We start from the raw sequence: 22,822 nt of genomic DNA on the forward strand, positions 1-22,822 counted from the left end.
TAGATTAAAGAAGATTTGCTAGCAAATTAAGACCCTAACCCTCAATGTATATTGCCACAAATTATGCAATTGCTTTGAGTATTAATTTTCATGTGTCTATTTCTATTTTCAACATAAGAATTCTACAGCAGTTTGAAGCCTGTTATATCTAAGACAAATATGTAGATAATTTGTACTGGATGGCCAGATGATAACTCGCTTCATACAGTCCACAAAAAAAATCTGTTAATAGAATATAGTTCTGTCTTGTAGAAGCTGAGGCTTGTGACAATATAAATCTTGGTAGATAATTCCCTCTGTAGAAACTAAAATCAGACAAACTGATGTGGAATACTACCAAGGGAATATTTAGCAGTGAGCATCCAGGATATGTCCATGGGTAGGAAAAGTAGCATAGAAAAATTTGAAATGCCAGAATGGCCAATCAAATGTAGGACACTAGAAGGTAAATTGGAGTTGTTACAAAATCCTGAATGAACTAAATGTTGTCTGGGATGTTTAATTACTACAACTAGACAGAAATTTTTGGATAAATCAAAATTATTTCTTCTAGCAATGTACCAAAAATTAAGAGAAAAATATTCTTTGAACAAAGACAGACTGATAAATCATTTTTAAATCCATTTCTGCTGCACTTGGATGAAGACCCAAATTCTGGTCTCTTAAACCCAAAGCCAAAAATATCAGCTCATGCCTGCAACCAGAGCAGGGGGAACAGGAGACATGCAGATCCAAGAAACTTTCTAGCCAGTCTAGCTGAATTCTATGTTAAGCAGACTTTGTCTCCAAGAATAAGGTGGAGAGGAATCAGAAAATACATCCACCACTACCTCTGGTCCATAAACCTACAAACACACACACAGAGGTAAACAGAAGTTTTACTCATCAAAGGAAAGGTAGAATTTTTGCTTAATCATATAGAAGTTCCATAATTTTAAAAAACATTTTATAGCAAATTCCATTTTTTATTTTTAATCTTTATGTGGGGAAATCAACTACCCATTAACCATTGAAAAGATCTAAAATATTTCTTAAATCAGGCAAAGAAACATAAGAAGTTGAGAGAGAGGCTGGCAAAATGTGAAATGTGGTTGTGAATCAAATTTATTTAACCTCTTCTGACTTCTTCTTTAGAGTATTATGCTTTTTTGCTCTCTCTCTCTCTCTCTCTCTCATTCTCTCTCTCTCTCTCTCACTCTCTCTCTCTCCCTCTCTCTCTCTCTCTCTCTCTCTCTCCCTTTCCACCCCTTTCTGCCGTATGTGTGTGGGTTGGGCGCAGTGAAGTGTGTGCATCTCTCTGTCTCAGCATCTCCGTATGTGTTGTCTCTCTCCTCCCTCATAGACATCTAACCCCCATACACATTAACCATTTTATGTGAGTGTGTGTGTATGTGTGTGTGTGTGTAAATGAGCACTTTTCTTTTTCTAAGGGCTACTATAAAGTAGTGGAAATTCTATCCAATGGATGCAGGTGACTGCTCACCTCAAGTCTGCGTCCTCATAGTGTGGGTGGTTCACAATTGGACGCAGTGTAGACAGCTTGATGCTTGCCATTGTAGGCATGGCACCTGCAAAGACGGCATCTGGGAAACATGATAACATTCCTTAACAAAACATTTCCAAGAAAAGAAAAAGCTCAATGTGCCCCTAAAATCTCAATTCAAGTTAAGAAAAAAAATTAAAGATCTTACATAATGACCCCCGAGGTAGATATCATATTTATTCAATATGTATCCTTTGTCTTCTGAAATATTTAAACTTTGCTTCCCTGGTGCTAGGAGCTATGCACATACTTTTTTCATTTTACATTTAATTACTTATTTGGTGTCTGTGTTCATCTGTGTGTGTGTGTGTGTGTGTGTGTGTGTATGTGTGTGTAAAAGCGCACCATGAAGCATACATAAAGAAAACAAGTGTTGGGAATTGACTCTCCTCTACCATATGATGCCTGGGAATCTAAATCAAGTCCTCGGGTTTGTAGCAGGTGCATTTACCCACTGAGCTATCTCACTGACCCCAGGGGCGTGGACTATTTATAGGGATCCAGTGACTTGTTTTTTAGGATAACTCAATGAATTTTGTTTTTTTCTTATTGTGTAAAAAAATAGGCTCAGAAGTATCGAAGCTAATGGAGCTGCCAGGACTCCATTACCACTGAAACACTTACAAATTTACCTTCACTCCCCTAATACTACAGGTAGAAAACTCAGCAAAAGGAAAAACATTCTGTCCTACTATGAACAATGTCAAAGCCCAGCATCATGGTACAAGTTTTCAAAAGATTTTTGTTGTTGTTGCTGTGCTGGTGAGTTATAGTCACATTGATTTGTTAGAAGAAAATGTTGTCCTTCAGTATGTCAGTATTTATAATTTGGGAACTGGCCAGATAGCTTTGTAGTCTATTGCAGAAGTCTCAAGATTATTTCCCTGCACGTACACGGAGGCTCACATCTTTACTGCTTCTCCAGTTCTTCAAACCATTCATTACTTGTTGTATACATTTTTGGAAGAATAAACTTGGCCATAGTGAATATTACATCAAAGTCAACTATATGGCCAAAAAGCTTAATTCTTGACATTTTAATATACTAAATGTTTATATAATTGTTAACATTTTAAAATAAAACTTGGTCTGAAACATATAGCATTTTATTTAGATCTGACCTTAAATCTCCATAGTGACATGCCACAACTAGACACATCCACATGATTTATTACAATTTTATCAATAATTACCATCAATAATTACAGGGAAATAACTTTTTTTTCCAAATATAATTAAGCACTCTAAATACAACTTCCTGAAAACATGTCAATCAATAGTAAGGGCATAGAACAGTACAGAGAGTCAACTTTATCTTTCAGTGATGGAGAGGCATGATGCAACTTCTAGCATCATGACAGTGTCATGGCAACTCAAAACTGAGGTATAATACCTACCGAATGTGTATTTCTTCCAAATGACTGGCAAATAATGTAATTAAAAGGAAAACTACTGCAAGTCAGAATTGCACACACACACACACACACACACACACACACACTTGCCTCTCACATGAACACACACAAATATATATACATACACATATATATGCACAGATGGAATTCTTAGCTGTATGTGACAAAGAAATATATGCATATATATTATATTATATATGCATAACAGCTCACCTGGCCTGGTGCTGTGTTTGATCCAATGTATGAGCTCTTCCTGAGGCAAGTTAGTAAATTCTCCCATTATGCTCCATTGGTTATGGAGATTTGCACAACCTTGTATTGACATCATTGTCAGAATGCCGAAGACAACATTCTCAAAATGAATTCTGCAAAAAAGCCAGCCAAAGAGCTGAAATAAAAAGACCATTTATTTATATTTCTTATATGAAGAGTACTATTGGATCAAAATTACATTCTCACCTTCCTGCTGAAACCAAAGTGGGTAATTATATCTCTGTACACAGACACATGGAATGTCTGTCTGCTGCTTGCAAACAGCCAACATTCTGGAGTTACAGACCTGTTACAAACACGTTTTCTGTGTTTTCGAAAGAATTGGGTGTCTTTCCAGTACTGACTTGCAGCCAGACAGTAGAATTAGTGAATTGCAACTTGAAATATGCTAAACATTTGGGTGATTTTTATGATGGCTTGAATAACCAGAGAAAATCCACTAGCATTTGACATGTATGTTCCTCTCAGAAAAATGGCTGCTAAACTGTCAGACCACAATAAGGTGCTTTTAGATCTAGTGAGTGTCTGTCTAGTTTACATAGCTATCTATCTAACTTATGTATCTATTAACTATATAGTAAAGAATGCCAGAATAGAAAAAAAAATTTAGAATTCTTTATCCAAGCAGGACCACCATGGACCTCTTCAGCACTGGAAATTTGCCATTTGGGAGTTTTGTGGGCCTGAAACACCTGCACAGACTTAAAGGCTAAAAGACTTATTTGTAGACATGATGATAACAGCAGGAAGGAATACTTAATTTTTCTCTACAGAAACATCATTTATAGTCTATCAGAATTTTTCAAAGCTACTTTCTTGCTAACCTCGAATCATCAACTGGCATTTAAAATCTTTGAACATAGCTTAAAGCACTCGCTGCTTTCAGATTTTGGATGACTTAGCAAACCACAGCAGCTCCAAGGCAGTTGCTTCAGTTGTTATAATAGCAGTCACTCAAGAATGGTGGCTTACCCGTTGTGAGCAGATCAAGGAAGCCATAATGCACATGTGGGGGGTCAGAAACAGCTTCAACCGCATGATTAAGATGGCAAGACCTGTGAATGCCAGCAACTGCAAGGTGTGGAAAATCAACTGCAAGACACAAAGCAGTGACCTTTGCACTTCATCCAAGTTTAAATTATCAGACAAAAATAATGTTTCTTATACCGGAGGGCAGAACTCTCCCAGCATAGCATTAAGCATGTTAATACATGCATCCATCCTTTCAACTGTGATTTAGTAATATAATAATCTGTGAAAGGAACTGATCTGAATGCTTCAGACAGAACCCTGAGGCCCTCACGAGGCCCACACCTTAGTGCATTTAGTTAGAAGGGGGCACTGGTAGGCCCCTGTACATAAATAAGTTGCAATAGATTAGACAGTGACAAGAACAATGGGGAAGAAAATGGAGAAGAGGAACGAGCCCAGCAGCACAGATGTGTGAAAGGCCACAGTGAAGACACTGCCTTAAGGAGGGTGACATCTAGGAAAGGTTTTGAACAAGGAGGGGAGGAAGACAAGGGGACAAAATACAAAAAAACTTCATATACACATGTGCACTTCAGTTAAGAGATATCATAGCAGCACACAAGCCAAACAAGTTTTAAAGTGGAATTGTCTAAGGCTTCCTATTAATCCATCCTCTATCCTAGTTGAACAAATCTGAGAGTTCCGGGGGGCAAAGAGTTTAAATTAAATTTTTCCTAATTGAGATATTCATAAAACACAATCTTCCACTAGAAAAATGTGCAGTGGATGTGGCAATAATCAATGCAACCAAGTGTAATGAGAGCTGAACATTTATACCCTAATTTACTGATATTCAACTACATTACATATATGTGGTATTTACATTTACCAAAAGGCAAATACTCAGATTATACTTTAAAATGAAATGAAAATAAAACCACTGAAATACTAAAATTTTCTGTAATTCCAAACTCTCAGTATCCCAGAGAATGGTCAGTTACTTTGACTTGTACTTCTTTCTAAGACTGTATTGAAGAAATGACCAGAGCACATTGGGGAACATTTTAATAGCCCCAAAAGGAAACACAGTTGATGACCAACAAAAAAGAACAAGTAACAAACACCTGACCATAAAAACCTAGCATTAAAAGATAATTAATTGAATGGAAAGAGTTTTAGGATACACACTTATGTATTAACGGAATAATAGTGTATAAAATAAATGGATAAATAAAATTTTAAAAACCATGTATTTATACATAGGGTGTAAGGAGGAAGTTATGAAACAACCTCCTTTTTAAAAAAAGTAAATAGGTCACTTCTGATAATTTTCTTGCATTTTCTGAGATGGCTTTCAAATTCTTATTACTAGTCATTTTGAGACCACACAAGAGAAGGAAGGCCAGGCAGAAATGATTACTCCTGCCCCAAATTCACGCTGCACTGATGCACATCAGCAGGAGGACCACACATTCACGAACTATACTTCAAGTGGGATTTAATACATAAGTCTACCAAGAATGAGGGCTTTTACCTCAGCGTTGTCAAGAAGCTGTTTTCTGGAAGAAAATAAAAATGACCTATTTACTGAATATCCATTACAACATAATAACATGAGAGCAACATCATTTATTTTCTTCTTGGATTTTAAATTCTTGATTCTCTCTAGAATGTGTAAAGTACAAAATTTAAAGCACTACATATGCTAATAAAATTACAAAGTTTCAAAGGCACAATTCACCATCATTCTACTTATGGTATGTGAAAAAACTGATCTTTGATTAAGTTAGAATATGTTTTACTGATCCCTGAAGACATCTGTTTATGTATTTAAGCTATGTACTATAAATAAAGTGCTCCCAATGATTTCTGTTGGACTTTTGGCTTATTTTAATTTTCACAATTATAAACTACATGAATATTTTATACATAACTTGCTAAATATCTCTAAGGTATATAGATATTTTACTTCCTGAAAAGTAGCTCTATTTGAATACCTATAGTAATGTATAGTGTTCTAAATACTGCACAGCTAATAGACTATGAATGCTATATAAATAATTTCATGTTCATGGAGTTTATAGTAATCCAATCCTCAAGTAAAAATGCCTATTCAATTTTTTCCTGTAGAGGTACAGAAAAGACTGCACTTTATTAAGGCTTTACAGGAAGAAACATTCTAGGAAAGACAAGATAGATTGTGACTCGTGGGAATTCACATCTGTAGGTTTTTTTTTTAAAGTGGCTATAGATGGTCTGCCGGAAGGTAGTAGAATCAAACTTCTCTGATTACCCTCTATGTTCTTTTCTACCTATGCAGCCAGTGAGAGGAGTCATCTCTGTATCCTGAACTCTTCCAATCACAAAAGAACCTTGCAGGGAGCAAAGGAATGTCCTAGCATTTATAGGATTATTTTATATTCATCAGGGGCCAACCAACTTGTATGAACAAACCTAGTAGCCAGTTTATTATATGAACAAACAAAATGCAAGTACCACAAAAAGGAATTACAGAGATAAATAAGCAAAACTCATGTCCTCCCTGGAAACATTAATTCAGTAGATATAAGACAGTGTTAAATGCAAAAGTTAATATTTTGCCTCAGAGACATTTGAGAAGGCATCACTTTTACATAATTAGATGAACTGCAATGAAAAGGAGCTTCCTAAAATTCTGGGATAAACATGTTTGCCCAACTTAAAACCCATAAACTCAGGTTGACAAATAGAATGTACACAAAATGCAGGAAAACACAACCACACAGGTGAAGGAATTGAACAAAACTATCCAGGACCTAAAAATGGAAATAGAAATAATAAAGAAATCTCAAAGGGAGACAACTCTAGAGATAGAAAACCTAGGAAAGAGATCAGATGACATAAATGCAAGCATCACAAACCAAATACAAGATATAGAAGAGAGAATCTCAGGTGTAGAAGATTCCATAGAAAACATTGACACAACAGTCAAAGAAAATGTAAAATGCAAAAAGGTCTTAACCCAAAATATCCAGGAAATGCAGCACACAATGAGAAGACCAAATCTAAGGATAATAGGTATAGAAGAGAGCAAAGATTCCCAACTCAAAGGGCCAGTAAGTATCTTCAACAAAATTATAGAAGAAAACATCCCTAACCTAAAAAAAGAGATGTCCATGAACATACAAGAAGCCTAAAGACCCCAAATAGATTGGACCAGAAAAGAAATTCCTCCCATAACATAATAAACAAAACACCAAATGCAAAAACAAAGAATATTAAGAACAGTAAGAGAAAAAGGTCAAGTAACATATAAAGGCAGACCTATCAGAATCATACCAGACTTCTCACCAGAGATTGTAAAATTTAGATGATCCTGGCCAGATGTCATATGGACACTAAAGGCCAGCTCAGGCTACTATATGCTGCAAAACTTTCAATTACAATAAATGGAGTAAGTAAGATATTCTATAACAAAACCAAATTTACACAATATATTTCCACAATCCAGCACTACAAAGGACAATAGATGGAAAACCCCAACACAAGGAGGGAAACTACACCCTAGGAAAAAGCAAGAAAGTAATCTTCTTTTAACTAACCCAAAAGAAGATAGCCACACAAACATAGTTATGAATCAAATGGATTTTCTATAGAAAAATTCATCCTAAAATTGCTTCTTCTCATCACCTTATGGTACTTTCTCCAAAACTGACCATATAATCGGTCACAAAACAGGCCTCAACAGATACAAGAAGATTGAAATAATCCCATACATCATATCAGATCACCACAGACTAAGGCTGGTCTTCAATAACAATAAAAACAACAGAAAGCCCACATACACGTGGAAGCTGAACAACTCTCTACTCAATGATAACTTGGTCAAGAGAGAAAGAAAGAAAGAAAGAAAGAAAGAAAGAAAGAAAGAAAGAAAGAAAGAAAGAAAGAAAGAAAGAAGAGAAAGGGAGAGGAAGCAAGGGAGGGAGGGAGGAAGGAAGGAAGGAAGGAAGGAAGGAAGGAAGGAAGGAAGGGGAAGGAAGGAAGGAAGGAAGGAAGGAGGGAGGGAGGGAGGGAGGGAGGGAGGGAGGGAGGGAGGGAGGGAGGGAGGGAGGAAGGAAGGAAGGAAGGAAGAAGTTAAAGACTTTCTGCAATTTAATGAAAATGAAGGCACAACATACTCAAACTTATAGGACACAGTGAAAGCAGTGCTAAGAGGGAAACTTTAGCTCTAGATGCCTCCAAAAAGAAACTGGAGAGAGCATACACTAGCAATTTTACAGCACATCTGAAATCTCTATAACAAAAAGAAGCAAATACACTCAAGACGAGTAGAGGACAGGAAATAATCAAACTCAGGAATGAAATCGACCCAGTAGAAACAAAAAGAACTATACAAAGAATCAACCAAACCAGGAACTGGTTATTTGAGAATGAAATACACAGGCAGCTTTTGCCTCTGTGCTTTCTTGCAGAAGTTCCACTCTCCCCACCCCCTGCTCCCTCCTGCAGCAAGCAAAAGTATTCCTCCCCCTCCCTGGAAGCTTCAAGAAGACTCAGTCTGGAACATCATTACCCCTGTTTCCATTAAGATACCCCTTAATGAAACTCCCCCTGAGGAAGCAAAATGCCTGCTTTAGAATAGACAAATGGTAGCCTCCCTCACCTCTGCCTCTGCATCACCAAGGCTGGCACTAAACAGCTAAGCACTTCTCAGGTGCAGCAGGTCCTGTTCTTGGGAATAAAGCAAAAGAAAACATCCTTGAGAAGATAATCAAGGGTCACAGGTGGGACTGCCCATAAAACACACTAATTCCTGCTAACACCTTAAAGTTACTCCCTAGGTCAGAAAAAGTTCCCCACTCCCACCCCAGTCATGTGATTCTGTCGTGCCGCCAGAACAAATGATATCCTGTTTGAAAAATAACATGCTTTGTCACTTCCCATCACCCTAAAATCCAAAGGATTTCAAACTATGCTGTGTATAAGTGCCAAGTCTTCTAGGCTCGTGGTCATACTACTGTCCTGTGCAGTGGGAAGGTTTTCGATCCGAGTGTGACTATAATAATAAAGAGTCTTATGCATAATTGCATAGGGCCATGCAATTCTTGAGTTCTCCTGGGGTTCCCTCAGAATTGGAGCACAAGAAAATCAACAAAATAGATAAACCCTTAGCCAGAGTAACCAGAGGGCCCAGTGCAGTATCTAAATTAACAAAATCAGAAATGAAGAGGGGGACATAACAACAAAAACGGAGGAAATTAAAAAAAAAAAAATCATCAGATCCTACTACAAAAGCCTATTGCAGATGCCAAGAAGTGCTTGTTAACAGGAGCCTGATATAGCTGTCTCCTGAGAGGCTCCCACAAATACAGATGTGAAAGCTTGCAGCCAAGCATTGTATTGAGCACAGGGACCACAATAGAGGAGTTAGAGAAAGGACTGAAGGAGCTGAAGGGGTTTGCAACCCCTTAGGAAGAACAACAATATCAACCAGACCCCCCAGAGCTCCCAGGGACTAAGCCACCAACCAAAGCATACATGACACCAGCTGTATATGTAGCAGAGGATGGCTTTATCTGTCTTCAATAGGAGAGGCCCTTGGTCCTGTGAAGGCTCCATGACCCAGTATAGGGGAATGAATGCCAGAGTGGTGAGGTGGGAGTGGGTGGGTGGGTGGCTGGGGGCACACCCTCAAAGAAACAGAGAGAATGGGGATGGGATAGGAGGTTTGTGGAGAGGAGACTGGGAAAGGGGATAGCATTTGAAATGTAAATAAATAAGCTTTTAAACATAAAAAAAAAAAGAATCTCAGCTCAAAGGACCAGAAAATATTTTCAACAAAATCATACAAGAAAATTTCCTAACATAAAAAAGGAGACATCTATAAAGTACAAGAGGAATATAGACACCAAATATATTAGACCAGAAAAGAAAGTCCCTGTGCCACATTATAATAAAAACACTAGATGTAGAGAACAAATAATGTATACTAAGTTGTGAAGGAAAAAGAACGAGTAACATATAAAAGCAGACCTTTTATAATTACACCTAATTTCTCAATGGAGACTTTAAAAGCCAGAAGGGTCTGGACAAATGTGCTGTAGATTCTAAAAAACTATAGCTGCCAGGCCAGACTACTATATTCATCAAAATTTTCAATCCCCATAGATGAAGAAAATAAGACATTCCATAATAAAATCAAATTTAAGCAGTAATGACCTACAAAGCCAGCCTTACCAAAGGAGTTAAAAGAAAAGCTTCCAATTTAAAATGGTTGAATGCAACCATAAAAACATAGGAAACTATATCACACCAGCAAAACAAAAAGAAGGGAAGCATACACACATTAACACACACACACACACACACACACACACACACACACACACACATCCACACACTCACATTAACACACACCATAAGTAACAACAAAATAATGAAAATTAACAATTGCTGGTCATTTATATCTTTCAATATCAATTGTCAATGAACTAAATTCCCCAATAAAAAGACACAGACTAACATAATGGATGTGAAGACAGAATCCATAGTTCTGCTGCATACAAAAAAACACAACTCAGCATCAAACATAGAAATTTCCCCAGAGTAAAAGTTTGGAAAAGATATTCTAAGCAACTAGACCTGGTATAGCCATTTTATTTTGTTTGTTTGTTTGGCTGTTTATTATTGATTGTTTTCATTACACCTGGACCATAGTTTCTCCTTACTCATTTCCTGACATTCTTCCCAATTCTTCTTTTCCAAATCCACTCCTCCTCCATTTGTCATTCAGAAAAGAGGAGGCCTACCAAAATTATCCACTGAACATAGCATAACAAGATACAATAAGAGTGCATACAAGCCCTCATATCAAGGCTGGTTAAGGCAACCCAGTAGGAGGAAGAGAGTCTGAAGAGGCAGAGATACTCCCAGATCCACTGTTAGGGGTCCCACAAATATATCAATGTCATATATACAGAGGGCATGGTCAGGACCAATGCAGGCTCTGTGCTTGGTGCTTCAGTCTCTGTGAATCCCTATGACCTCTATGTAGTTGAAGTTTGTGGGCTATGTTCTCCTGGTATCCTGTCTGATGTGCTGGTATCCTACTATCCTGATACCCCTGGCCCTACATGTCTTTCTTTCTTCCACTGGGTTCCCCAAGCTCCAAGGGGAGGGTCCCAATGGAGATCTTTAGTTTGGACTCTCCTCTATCTAATGTTTGGCTGTGGGTCTCTACATCTGCTTGCATCAGCTGCCAATGGTTGCCTATTTGATGATGACCGGACTAGGCACCCATCTATGAGTATATGAGGTTATCCTTAGGAATCATTTTATTGCTTTTTTTTCCTATCATACTTATGTGTGTGGGGTCATTTCTTCAATTCTATTCTACTGATCAACCAATACCATGCAGTTTTTCTTTTATCACAATTGCTCTAAAGTACAGCTAATATCTAATAATAACCCTAACCTATGGCCACTTGATCTTTGACAAAGGAGCTAAAACCATCCAGTGGAAAAAAAGACAGCATTTTCAACAAATGGTACCAAATCAACTGGCGGTTAGCATGTAGAAGAATGCAAATCAATCCATTCTTATCTCCTTGTACAAAGCTCAAGTCCAAGTGGATCAAGGACTTCCACATAAAACTAGAGACACTAAAACTTATAGAAGAGAAAGTGGGGAAAAACCTCGAACATATAGGCCACAGGGGAAAAATTCCTGAAAAGAACACCACTGGCTTGTACTGTAAGATCAAGAATTAACAAATGGGACCTCATAAAATTGCAAAGCTTCTGTAGGCAAAGGACACTGTCAATAAGACAAAAAGACAACCAACAGTGTGGTCACTTTTGAAGAAAGTTCTGTGGGGAGCTGAGAAGTAGGCATAATTATATGTTTGAGTGAAATGGCCTGCAAATACCTGTTAAGTGCATTTGATTTATATTGTCTGTTAGCTCCAGTATTTTTCTGTGCATTTTTGTCTGATGACATGTCCATTGGTTAGAGTGGGGTATTGAAGTCTCCCACTACACCAGTTTGTGAGAGTCGATACATAAATCAAGCTGTAGTAGTGTTTCTTTTACAAAAGTTGATTCGCTTGTGTCTGAGGTCATGGATGATAAAAATTGAAACGTTGTGTTTGTGGATGTTTTCTTTTATAAGTATCAAATGTCCTTCCTCGTTTCTTTTGATTAGTTTAGGTTTGAAATCTATTTTGATAGATATTATGGTGATGTGGAAACCTAGACCAGTAGGAACTCTTGGGATTCTGTGAGGGTGATGATAGGGAACACTTCAGGTTATGGAGAAGTCAGAATGTGAAACCCACCATCCTCTGTAATCAGGCAAGTCTTCCAGAAGTAGGCTAGGACACCAATCCAGCCAGAAAACCTTTGGCTTATATTCTAGCCTGCATGCAAGACATACTAAGGCTATGGAGGTATAGACCTTATGGAAGAGGCCAATGGATGATGGGTCTAACTTAAGGCTTACACATGAAAGAAAGCCCATGGCCAATATTACCTGGATGATGAGGAATTGGAAGTTAGATAACACAGATATATGATACTTCAGTCCTTCTTAGAAGGGGGGACAAAATTCCCATGGAAGGAGTTACAGAGACAAAGTATGGAGCAGAGACTGAAGGAATGACCATCCAGAGACAGCCCCACCTCGGGATCCATCCCATAAACAACCACCAAACCCAGACACTATTGTGGATGTCACCAAGAGCTTGCTGACAGGAGCCTGATATTGCTGTCTCCTGAGAGGCTCTGCCAGTGCCTGACAAATACAGAAGTGGATGTTCACAGCCATCCTTTGGACAGAGCACAGAGTCCCCAATGAAGGAGCTAGAGAAAGTACCCAAGGAGCTGAAGAGTTTTGCAGCCCCATAGGAAGAACAACAATATGAACTAACCAGTACCCCCCAGAGCTCCCTGGGACTAAACCACCAACCAAAGAAAACACATGGTGGGACTCATGGCTCTAGCTGCATATGTAATAGAGAACAGCCTAGTTGGTCATCAATAGGAGGAGAGATCCTTGGTCCTGGGAAAGTTTTATGCCCCATTATAGTGGAATGCCAGGGCCATGAAGTGGGAGTGAGTGGGTTGGTGAGTAGGTGTAGGGGTTAAGGGAAGGGGATTTTCAGAGGGAAAACTAGGAAAGGGGATAACATTTAAAATGTAAATAAAGAAAATATCTAATAAAAAAAGAAAAAAATGAACATATACACAGACACAAAGCAAATCTCAACAAACAAAAGAAAATTAAAATAACTCCCAGACTCCTATTAGACCACCACAGATTAAAACTGAATACCAATAACACTGGAAACAACAGAAGGCTTACAAACTCATGGAAACTAAACAACCCTCTACTGAATGAAAAATGGATCAAGACAGAAAGAAAGGAAGGAAGAAAGGAAGGAAGGAAGGAAGGAAGGAAGGAAGGAAGGAAGGAAGGAAGAAAGGAAGGAAGAAAGGAAGAAGGAAAGAAAGAAAGAAAGAAAGAAAGAAAGAAAGAAAGAAAGAAAGAAAGAAAGAAGAAAAGGAAGGAAGGAAGGAAGGAAGGAAGGAAGGAAGGAAGGAAGGAAGGAAAGAAAGGAAGGAAAGAAGGAAGGAAAGAAGGAAGGAAGAAAGAAAGAAATTAAAGACTTTCTATGAATTCAATGAAAATGGAGATACAGTATACCCAAACTTATGGGATACAATGAACACTGTGCTAAGACAAAAATTCATTGCACTAGATGCCTACATAAAACAACTGGAGAGATCTCATACCAGCAACTTAACAGAACACTGGAAATCTCTTGAATGAAAAGAGGACATAACAGGGAATAATTAAATTGAGGGCTGAAAACAATAAAGTAAAAACAAAGAGAACAATACAAAGGATCAGTGAAACAAAGAGTTCTGTGAGAAAATCAACAAGCCAGACAAACCCTTATCCAAACTAACCAAAAGATGGGTAGAGAATATCCAATTCCCAAAATCAGAAATAAAAGGGGGAACATAACAGACATCGAAGAGATCCAGCAAGCATTAGGTCAGACTTTTAAAACATACACAACAATCAAATAGACTCAATAGAGGACTACTATTGAAAATACTTAAAGAGCTCAAGAAACTAGATATTAAATTAACAAATGTTTCACTTTTTAAAATGGGGTACAAAAAGTTATTCCATGCTACCACAAGGACACTTGCTTAACTATGTTCATAGTGGCTTCATGATAGCCAGAAACTGGAAGCAACCTAGCTATCCCTCAACTGAAGAATTGATAATGAAAATGTGGTATGCTTTGCACTATGGAGTATTACTCAGCTGTTTTAAAAAAATGACATCATGAAATTTGCATGCAAATGGATGAAACTAGAAAAAAAATCATTCTGAGTGAGATAACCCAGACCCAAAAGGCAAATATGGTATGTATTCACTTATAAGTACATATTAGCTGTTAAGTAAATGATAACCAAGCTACAATCCATAGGCCCAGAGAGACTAGGTAAAGAGGAAGTCTTTAGTGGGGATGCATGAATCTTGAGAAAAGAGGAACTAGAGTCAAGTTTGCAAGTGGAGTGGGAGAGTCAGAAAGGAAAGGAAATGGAATAGAGGAAAAGAGTTCAGGAGAAGATGGCTGGAATTGGAATCATTTCTTGAGTGATTTAGAACCCTAGTGTAGTGGAAACTACCTGGAATCTATGAAGGTGATCCTAATGAGGACTGCTGGCAGTAGTAGTGAATGATATAGAGTCTGAATGGCTATCTGCTGTAGCTAGGGAAGGCTCCCAGTGTCAGGACTGGGTTTTGTTCAGTTGTGGTTTTGGTCAAGGAGGTCTCCCATAGATCACTAAATAACCCATGCTGATGCCAGAACAGAGGGTCACTTTCTGCAAACTGACAGTGTCTGGGGGGAGTGGCATTGTGTATGACAACATCTACAGCTCATTGAGTGTGCAGAGGTTGAGCTGGTACCTGCATGGATATTACTCCTATGTTGTTCTCCTCTCTCTCTCTCTCTCTCTCTCTCTCTCTCTCTCTCTCTCTCTCTCTCTCTCTCTCTCTCTCTCTCTGTGTGTGTGTGTGTGTGTGTGTGTGTGTGTGTGTGGAAAGGTACTATGCAGGCTATGTAGAAGGAGAAATTTAGACACCAACCCAACCATAAAACCTTTGACCTACAATCTGTCCTGCTTGCAAAATGTGCTGGGGCAATGGTCATGAAAACCATGTAGGAGTAATGTCTGCTTTAACTTGAGGCCCACTCCACATGAGGAAGCCTGTGCCCAACACTGCGTAGAAGACCAGAACTGGAGACCGAATATCCCAGAGAGATAATCAAACAATACTTGTTTAGAAGAAATTCAATAAAATCATTTCTAATGATATTCTTTTATATTCATAGATTAGTACCTTTTCCAGTTAGTGGCTTCGACTGGCAGCAAATGGGAGTGGATGCAGAGCCCCATAGCCAGATATTATGAGAATCTAAATTGGAGGTTTCCATCAGAACTCTTCCCTTGGAGCTCAGGGAGTCCCACAAATAAATTATAGGAGTCAGAGGATACCAAGAGAACATGATCTACTTAACTAAGCAAGACTCAAATGTTTGAGACTGCAGTGGTAGTCAGGGCATGCACTAGGGCCTCTGCATGTATGTTGTGGCTGTTAGCTTGGTGTTTTTTGTGGGATTCCTAACTTTGACTTTTTTGCCTGACTTGGTACGCTTTTCCTCCTGTTGGCTTGCCTTGTGCTACCTTGGTGTGAAGGCTTTTGCCTTGCCTTATTGTATTTTGCTTTCTCATGTTTGGCCATTGTCTCTTGGACAACTGCTCTTTACTGAAGGGAAATGGAGGAGTAGTAGATCTGGGGGTTAAGGGAAGGTATGGTAGGGGGACTGGGAGGAGGGGAGGGAGGGGAAACTGTAGTTAGGATATTATATGAGAGAAAAATACATTTTTAATAAAAAGAAAATAAAAGAAAATTAATTTGGTTTAACACATTAATGGAATAAAAGATATAAGTCACATAATTATCTCAATAGATAAAAAAAAAAGTAGCTAACAACATCAGTAACTTTTCAAGAGAGAAATTCTCAACAAATAAGTAGCTTGATGTAGTATGGACCATGTGTTAAAAGCCCATAGATAACATGATACTCAATGGAAAAAACTGAAATATCTTACTCTAGAATCAGGAACACGGCAAAGATAGCCATTTTCACCACTTTTATTTAACATAGTAGCCAAAGCAACAGGCTAGAAAAAAGACAAAAATGCAATCAAATTACAAAGGAAAAGAAAGATTATCCATATTTTCAGACATGATGCTATCTATATAGAACAAATCTTGCTGTTTATCCCAGAATTGTTAGAGCCCATGCTTGGATGTCGTAAAGTTGTAGGATGCAGTGTGGCATTAGGAACCTCAGCCTGTTGCCCCTGGAAGCTCCCAGGTCCCCCACTACTCAGCCAGATGTGTGCACTGGTAAATCAGAACAAAGAACCCTGAATGGTGAAGATAAAGGAGAGTGCAGCAAAGGGTTTATCTTGGTACCCCACAGAACCCAGCAGATGTGGGATCTGTCTGGCTCTTACAGAGAACCATCAATCTTCCAGTCCACACCTCCACAGGTACCCATGGCAGATCAGCATCCTGTTCCCACACTCCACAGCCCAGCTTGTCTCCCATGTGGACTATTCTAACTAAGGACACAGATGATACTGCCCCCCCCAATATGCATGCCAGCTGGGACCTCACAAAGCCATGCAGACTTGGTCTCTGTCTCATCCTGTCATAGCCCCCATCACCCTTCTGATCCATACCTTCACCTACACTGAGGCAGATTGGTATTTTCTGGATACCCTAACACACCTGAGGAGCAAGATTCTGACCTTAAATCCCATCTTATAAAGATGATAGAGGCCTTTAAAGAGAATATAAATAATTTTCTTAAAGCAACACAGGAAAATACAGTCAAACATGTAGAAGCACTTAAAGAGAAAATAAATAAGTCCCTTAAAGAAGTACAGGGAAATACAATCAAACAGGTAAAGGAAATTAACAAAATGGTCCAAGACCTAAAAATGGAAATAGAAACAATAAAGAAAACACAAATGGAGGTAATCCTGAAGACAGAAACCATTGGAAAGAAAACAGGAACTATGCAAGCATCACCAACAGAATATAAGAGATGGAAGAAATCTCAGGCGTAGAAGATACTATTGAATATACTGATACACTGCTCAAAGAAAACGCCAAGTGTGAAAAGTTCCTAACCCAAATATCCAGAAAATTTGGGACACAATGAAAGACCAAATCTAAGAATAATACGAATAGAAGAGGGCTAAAATTCCAGTTCAAAGGGCCAGAAAACATTTTCAAGGAAATCATAGAAGAAAAATTCTCAAATCTAAAGAAAGAGATGGCCATAACTGTACAATAAACCTACAGAACACCAAATATATTAGACCATAAAATAAAATCCTCCTGCCACATAATAATCACAACAATAATTATACAGAACAAAGAAAGAATAACAAAAGCTGTAAGGGGAAAAGGCCAAGTAAAATATAAAGGCAGAAATATCAGAATTACACAGGACTTCTCAACGGAGTTTCTAAAAGCCAGAAGATCCTGGACAGGTGTCTTAAAGACCCTAAGAGACCGTAGATGCCAGCCCAAACTGCTATATCCAATGAAACTCTCAATTACCATAGGTGGAGCAGCCAAGATATTCTATGACAAACCCAAATTTAAACAATATATAATCTAGTAATCCAGCCCTATAGAGAATACTAGAAGGAAAACTCCAACACACGGAGGGAAACTATACTCAAGAAAACACAAGAAATTAATCATCTCACAACAAGCCCAAAAGAAAAGAATCACACACACACATAGAACCAACAACAAAATATTGGGAACTAACAATCATTGGTCATTAATATCTCTCAACATTAATGGACTTAATTCACCAATAAAAAGACACAAGCTAACAGACTGGATACATAAACAGGATTCACCATTCTGCTGCATACAAAAACACACCTCAGCAACAATGATAAACATCACCTCAGCATAACGGGCTGGAAAAAATGTTTTCCAAGAAAACAGTCACAAGAAACAAACTGGAGTAGCCATTCTAATATCCAATAAAATAGACTTTCAACCAAAGCAGATGGGGAAGGACATTTCATACTCATCAATAGCAAAATCCACCAACATAAAGTCTCAATTCTGAATATCTATGCCCCAAACACAAGTATACCCACATTCCTGAAAGAAACTTTACTAAAGCTCAAACACACTTTGAGACCCACAGAATAATAGTGGGAGACTTCAGCACTCCACTCACACCAATGGTCAGGTCATCCAAACGGAAACTAAACAGAATGAACCTATCAGAAGTTATGAACCAAATAAATCTAACATATCTACAGAATTTTTCACCCACAAACAAAAGAATATACTGTCTTCTCAGCACCTTCTCATGAAACCTTCTCCAAAATTGACCAAAAGAAGCCTCAACAGATACAAGAAGATTGAAATAACCCTTGCATTCTATCGAATCACCTCGAACTAAGGCTGGACTTCAACAACAGAAATCCCACATACTCATGGAAACTGAACAACTCTATATACAATGATAACTTGGTCAGGGAAGAAATAAAGAAATTAAATACTTTCTAGAATTCAATGAAAATGAAGGCATAACATACCTTTATGTTGTGCAGTGTTAAGAGGAAAGTTCATAGCACAAAGTGCAGTCATAAAAAAATTGGAGAGATCCTATACTAGCAACTTAACAGCACACCTGAAAGCTCTAGAACAAAATGAAGCAAACAAACCTGAGAGTAGATATCAGAAAATAGGCAAACTCAGGGCTGAAAGCAACCAATTAGAAACAAAGAGAATAGTACAAAGAATCAACAAAACTAAGAGCTGGTTCTTTGAGATAATGAACAAGTTAGACACACCCTTAGCCAAACTAACTACAAGGCACAGAGACAGCATTCAAGTTAGCAATATCAGAAATGAAAAGGAAACATACCAACAGAAACAGAGGAAATTAAAAAACAAAACAAAACAAAAACTCAGATCTTACTACAAAAAGCTGTATACTCAACAAAACTGAAAAATCTAGATGAATTGGATGATTTTCTAGACAGATACCATGTACCAAAGTTAAATCAAGATCAAGTCAACTATCTAAACAGTTTCATAATCCCTAAGGAAATAGAAGCAGTCATTCAAAACCTCTCAACCATACAAAACAAACAAAGAAGCCCAGGACCAGATGGTTTTAGGTGCAGAATTCTACCAGACATACAAAGAAGAGCTAATATCAATACTTCTCAAAATATTCCACAAATTCGAAACACAAGGAACACTACCTAAGTCATTCTTTGAGGCCACTATAACCCTGATACCTAAGAAAAAAAGACTCAACAAAGAAAGATGAAATTTTAAACTAGTTTTGATCTGAATTTCCCTGGTGATTAAGGATGTTAAATTTTTCTTTAAGTGAATCTTAGATATTTCTGTATCATCTTTTGAGATATCTCTGTTTAGATCATTACCTCATTTGTAATTAGGTTATTTGTTTTCATAATGTCCAGGTCGTATTTTTTTTCATTCTTTATATATTTTGGGTATTAGCCCTCTATCAGATGTTTAGTTGACAAAAACCTCTTCTTGTTCTGTATCTGGCCATTTTGTCTAAATGACAAAGTGTCTTTTGCCATGCAGAAACTTTTGAGTTTCATGAAGTCCTATTTATTTTTGATCTTAGTACTGCCTGTGCTATTGGTGCTATGTTCTGAAAGTCGTCTTCTGTGCCAATGTGTTCGAATCAATCCCCCACTTTCTCTTCTATCAGGTTCAGTGCAACTGGATTTATGTTGAGATCCTTGATCCATTTAAGGTTGAGTTTGGGCCAGGTGATAAATATGAACCTATTTACATTCTTTCTACATGCAGCATCGAATTTGACCAATACCATTTGTTGAAAATACATTCTTTTTCCAGTGTATATTTCTCATTTCTTTACCAAAAATCAGTTGCCTGTAAGATGTATAGATTTATATCTGGGGCTTCAATTTACTTCCGTATATCAATATGTCTGTTTTTGTGCTAATATAATCCTATGTTTTATAACTATAGCTCTGAAGTACAACTTGAAATCAGGAATGGTGATACCTCCAGCAAATTATTTTATTGTTCAGTATTATTCTAGCTATCTTGACATTTTTGTGTTTCCATACAAAGTTTAAATTATCATTTCAAGTTCTATAAAGAATTGTATTGGAGAGAAGACAGGTGTCCGCTCGGCCTAGGAGGCTTCTGCCTCAAATTCTGCAGAAGCCATCTTTGTTCCGGGACTCCGCGGCGGGCAGTCTGCAGGTGAGAGTGTGGACTACAGAGGCTAGCAGCTTCTGGGACAGGCGACAGCCACAAAGCTCCTGAGGCGGCGCCATTTTTCAGCTCCAGACAACAAGCCACCTTCCTGGCCAGAGGACAGGTGTATGCCCGGCCCGGGAGGCTTCTGCCTCAGGTTCCACGGGAGCCATCTTAGTTCCGGGACTCCACAGCGGGCAGTCTGCACAGGTGAGAGTGTGGACTACAGAGGCTAGCAGCTTCTGGAACAGGCGAGAGCCACAGAACTTCTGGGGCAGCACCGTTTTTGGGCTCCAGACATCCGGCCACCTTCCTGGCCAGAGGACAGGTGTCCACCCAGCCTGGGAGGCCTTTGCCTCAGGATCCGCAGGAGCCATCTTGGTTTCAGGACTCCGCAGAAAGTAGTCTACACATGTGAAAGTGTGGACTACTGAAACAATGGCTTCTGTGACAGGTCAAAGCAACACAGCTTCTCGGAAAGATCCTGTTTTGGGCCTTCATCTTCGGCCAGGAGGAGGTCCAAACACCAGATAACTGTGCACCTTCCCTGAAAGAGGAGAGCTTGCCTGCAGACTGCTCTGAACACTGAAACTCAGAGGAGAGAGCTAGTCTCCCAGGTCTGCTGATAGAGGGTAACAAAATCACCAGAGGAACAATCTCTAAACAGAGACAACTATAACAACTAACGCCAGAGAATACCAGATGGTGAAAGGTAAACGTAAGAATCTTACTAACAGAAACCAGGACCACTCACCATCATCAGAACCCAGCACTCCCACTTCGCCCAGTCCAGGGCACCCCAACACACCCGAAAAGCTAGACCTGGATTTAAAAGCATATCTCATGATGATGGTAGAGGACATCAAGAAGGACTTTAATAACTCACTTAAAGAAATACAGGAGAACACTGCTAAAGAGTTACAAGTCCTTAAAGAAAAACAGGAAAACACAACCAAACAGGTAGAAGTCCTTAAAGAAAAACAGGAAAACACATCCAAACAGGTGATGGAAATGAACAAAACCATACTAGAACTAAAAAGAGAAGTAGACACAATAAAGAAAACCCAAAGCGAGGCAACGCTGGAGATAGAAACCCTAGGAAAGAAATCTGGAACCATAGACGCGAGCATCAACAACAAGATACAAGAGATGAAAGAGAGAATCTCAGATGCAGAAGATTCCATAGAGAACATTGGCACAACAATCAAAGAAAATGGAAAATGCAAAAAGATCCTAACTCAAAACATCCAGGAAATCCAGGACACAATGAGAAGACCAAACCTACGAATAATAGGAGTGGATGAGAATGAAGATTTTCAACTCAAAGGACCAGCAAATATCTTCAACAAAATTATAGAAGAAAACTTCCCAAATCTAAAGAAAGAGATGCCCATGAACATACAAGAAGCCTACAGAACCCCAAATAGGCTGGACCCGAAAAGAAATTTCTCCCAACACATAATAATCAGAACAACAAATGCACTAAATAAAGACAGAATACTAAAAGCAGTAAGGGAAAAAGGTCAAGTAACATATAAAGGCAAGGCTATCAGAATTACACCAGATTTTTCACCAGAGACTATGAAAGCCAGAAGAGCCTGGACAGATGTTATACAGACACTAAGAGAACACAAATTCCAGCCCAGGCTACTATACCCAGCCAAACTCTCAATTACCATAGATGGAGAAACCAAAGTATTCCACGACAAAACCAAATTCACACATTATCTTTCCACGAATCCAGCCCTTCAAAGGATAATAACAGAAAAAAATCAGTACAAGGATGGAAACCACACCCTAGAAAAAGCAAGAAGATAATCCTTCAACAAACCTAAAAGAAGACAGCCACAAGAACAGAATGCCAACTTTAACAACAAAAATAAAAGGAAGCAACAATTACTTTTCCTTAATATCTCTGAATATCAATGGACTCAACTCCCCAATAAAAAGATATAGACTAACAAACTGGCTACACAAACAAGACCCAACATTTTGCTGCCTACAGGAAACTCATCTCAGGGAAAAAGACAGACACTACCTCAGAGTAAAAGGCTGGAAAACAATTTTCCAAGCAAATGGTGTGAAGAAACAAGCTGGAGTAGCCATTCTAATATCTAACAAAATCGACTTCCAACCCAAAATATTCAAAAAAGACAAGGAGGGGCACTTCATACTCATCAAAGGTAAAATCCTCCAAGAGGAATTCTCAATTCTGAATATCTATGCCCC

General features: G+C 38.4%; 1 protein-coding gene across 9 annotated transcripts in view; it reads right to left on the bottom strand.

Annotated features, from left to right (window-relative positions):
• The window catches only part of Dpy19l2 (dpy-19-like 2 (C. elegans)), a 139,411-nt gene that overhangs the window by 24,258 nt on the left and 92,331 nt on the right, over positions 1–22,822 (bottom strand). For 6 of the 9 annotated variants that reach the window (XR_870529.3, XM_006510428.4, XM_006510427.4 and 3 more), the window contains 4 exons: positions 5,738–5,762; positions 4,204–4,323; positions 3,172–3,346; positions 1,484–1,583 (listed from right to left, as the gene is read on the bottom strand). Coding sequence is in view for 6 of the 9 variants with exons in the window: in XM_006510428.4 (XP_006510491.1) it covers positions 1,484–1,583; positions 3,172–3,346; positions 4,204–4,323; positions 5,738–5,762 (420 nt within the window). In the remaining 3 variants the exon portion in view is untranslated. Of the gene's footprint in view, positions 1–1,483; positions 1,584–3,171; positions 3,347–4,203; positions 4,324–5,737; positions 5,763–8,848; positions 8,917–16,380; positions 16,453–22,822 lie in introns of those variants that run through there. The other 3 variants (XR_001778933.2, XR_379122.4, XM_011242556.3) reach the window with 3 other exon arrangements.

This window comes from Mus musculus, chromosome 9 (genome assembly GCF_000001635.26).
Source record: "Mus musculus strain C57BL/6J chromosome 9, GRCm38.p6 C57BL/6J".
Classification (NCBI taxonomy): domain Eukaryota; kingdom Metazoa; phylum Chordata; class Mammalia; order Rodentia; family Muridae; genus Mus; species Mus musculus.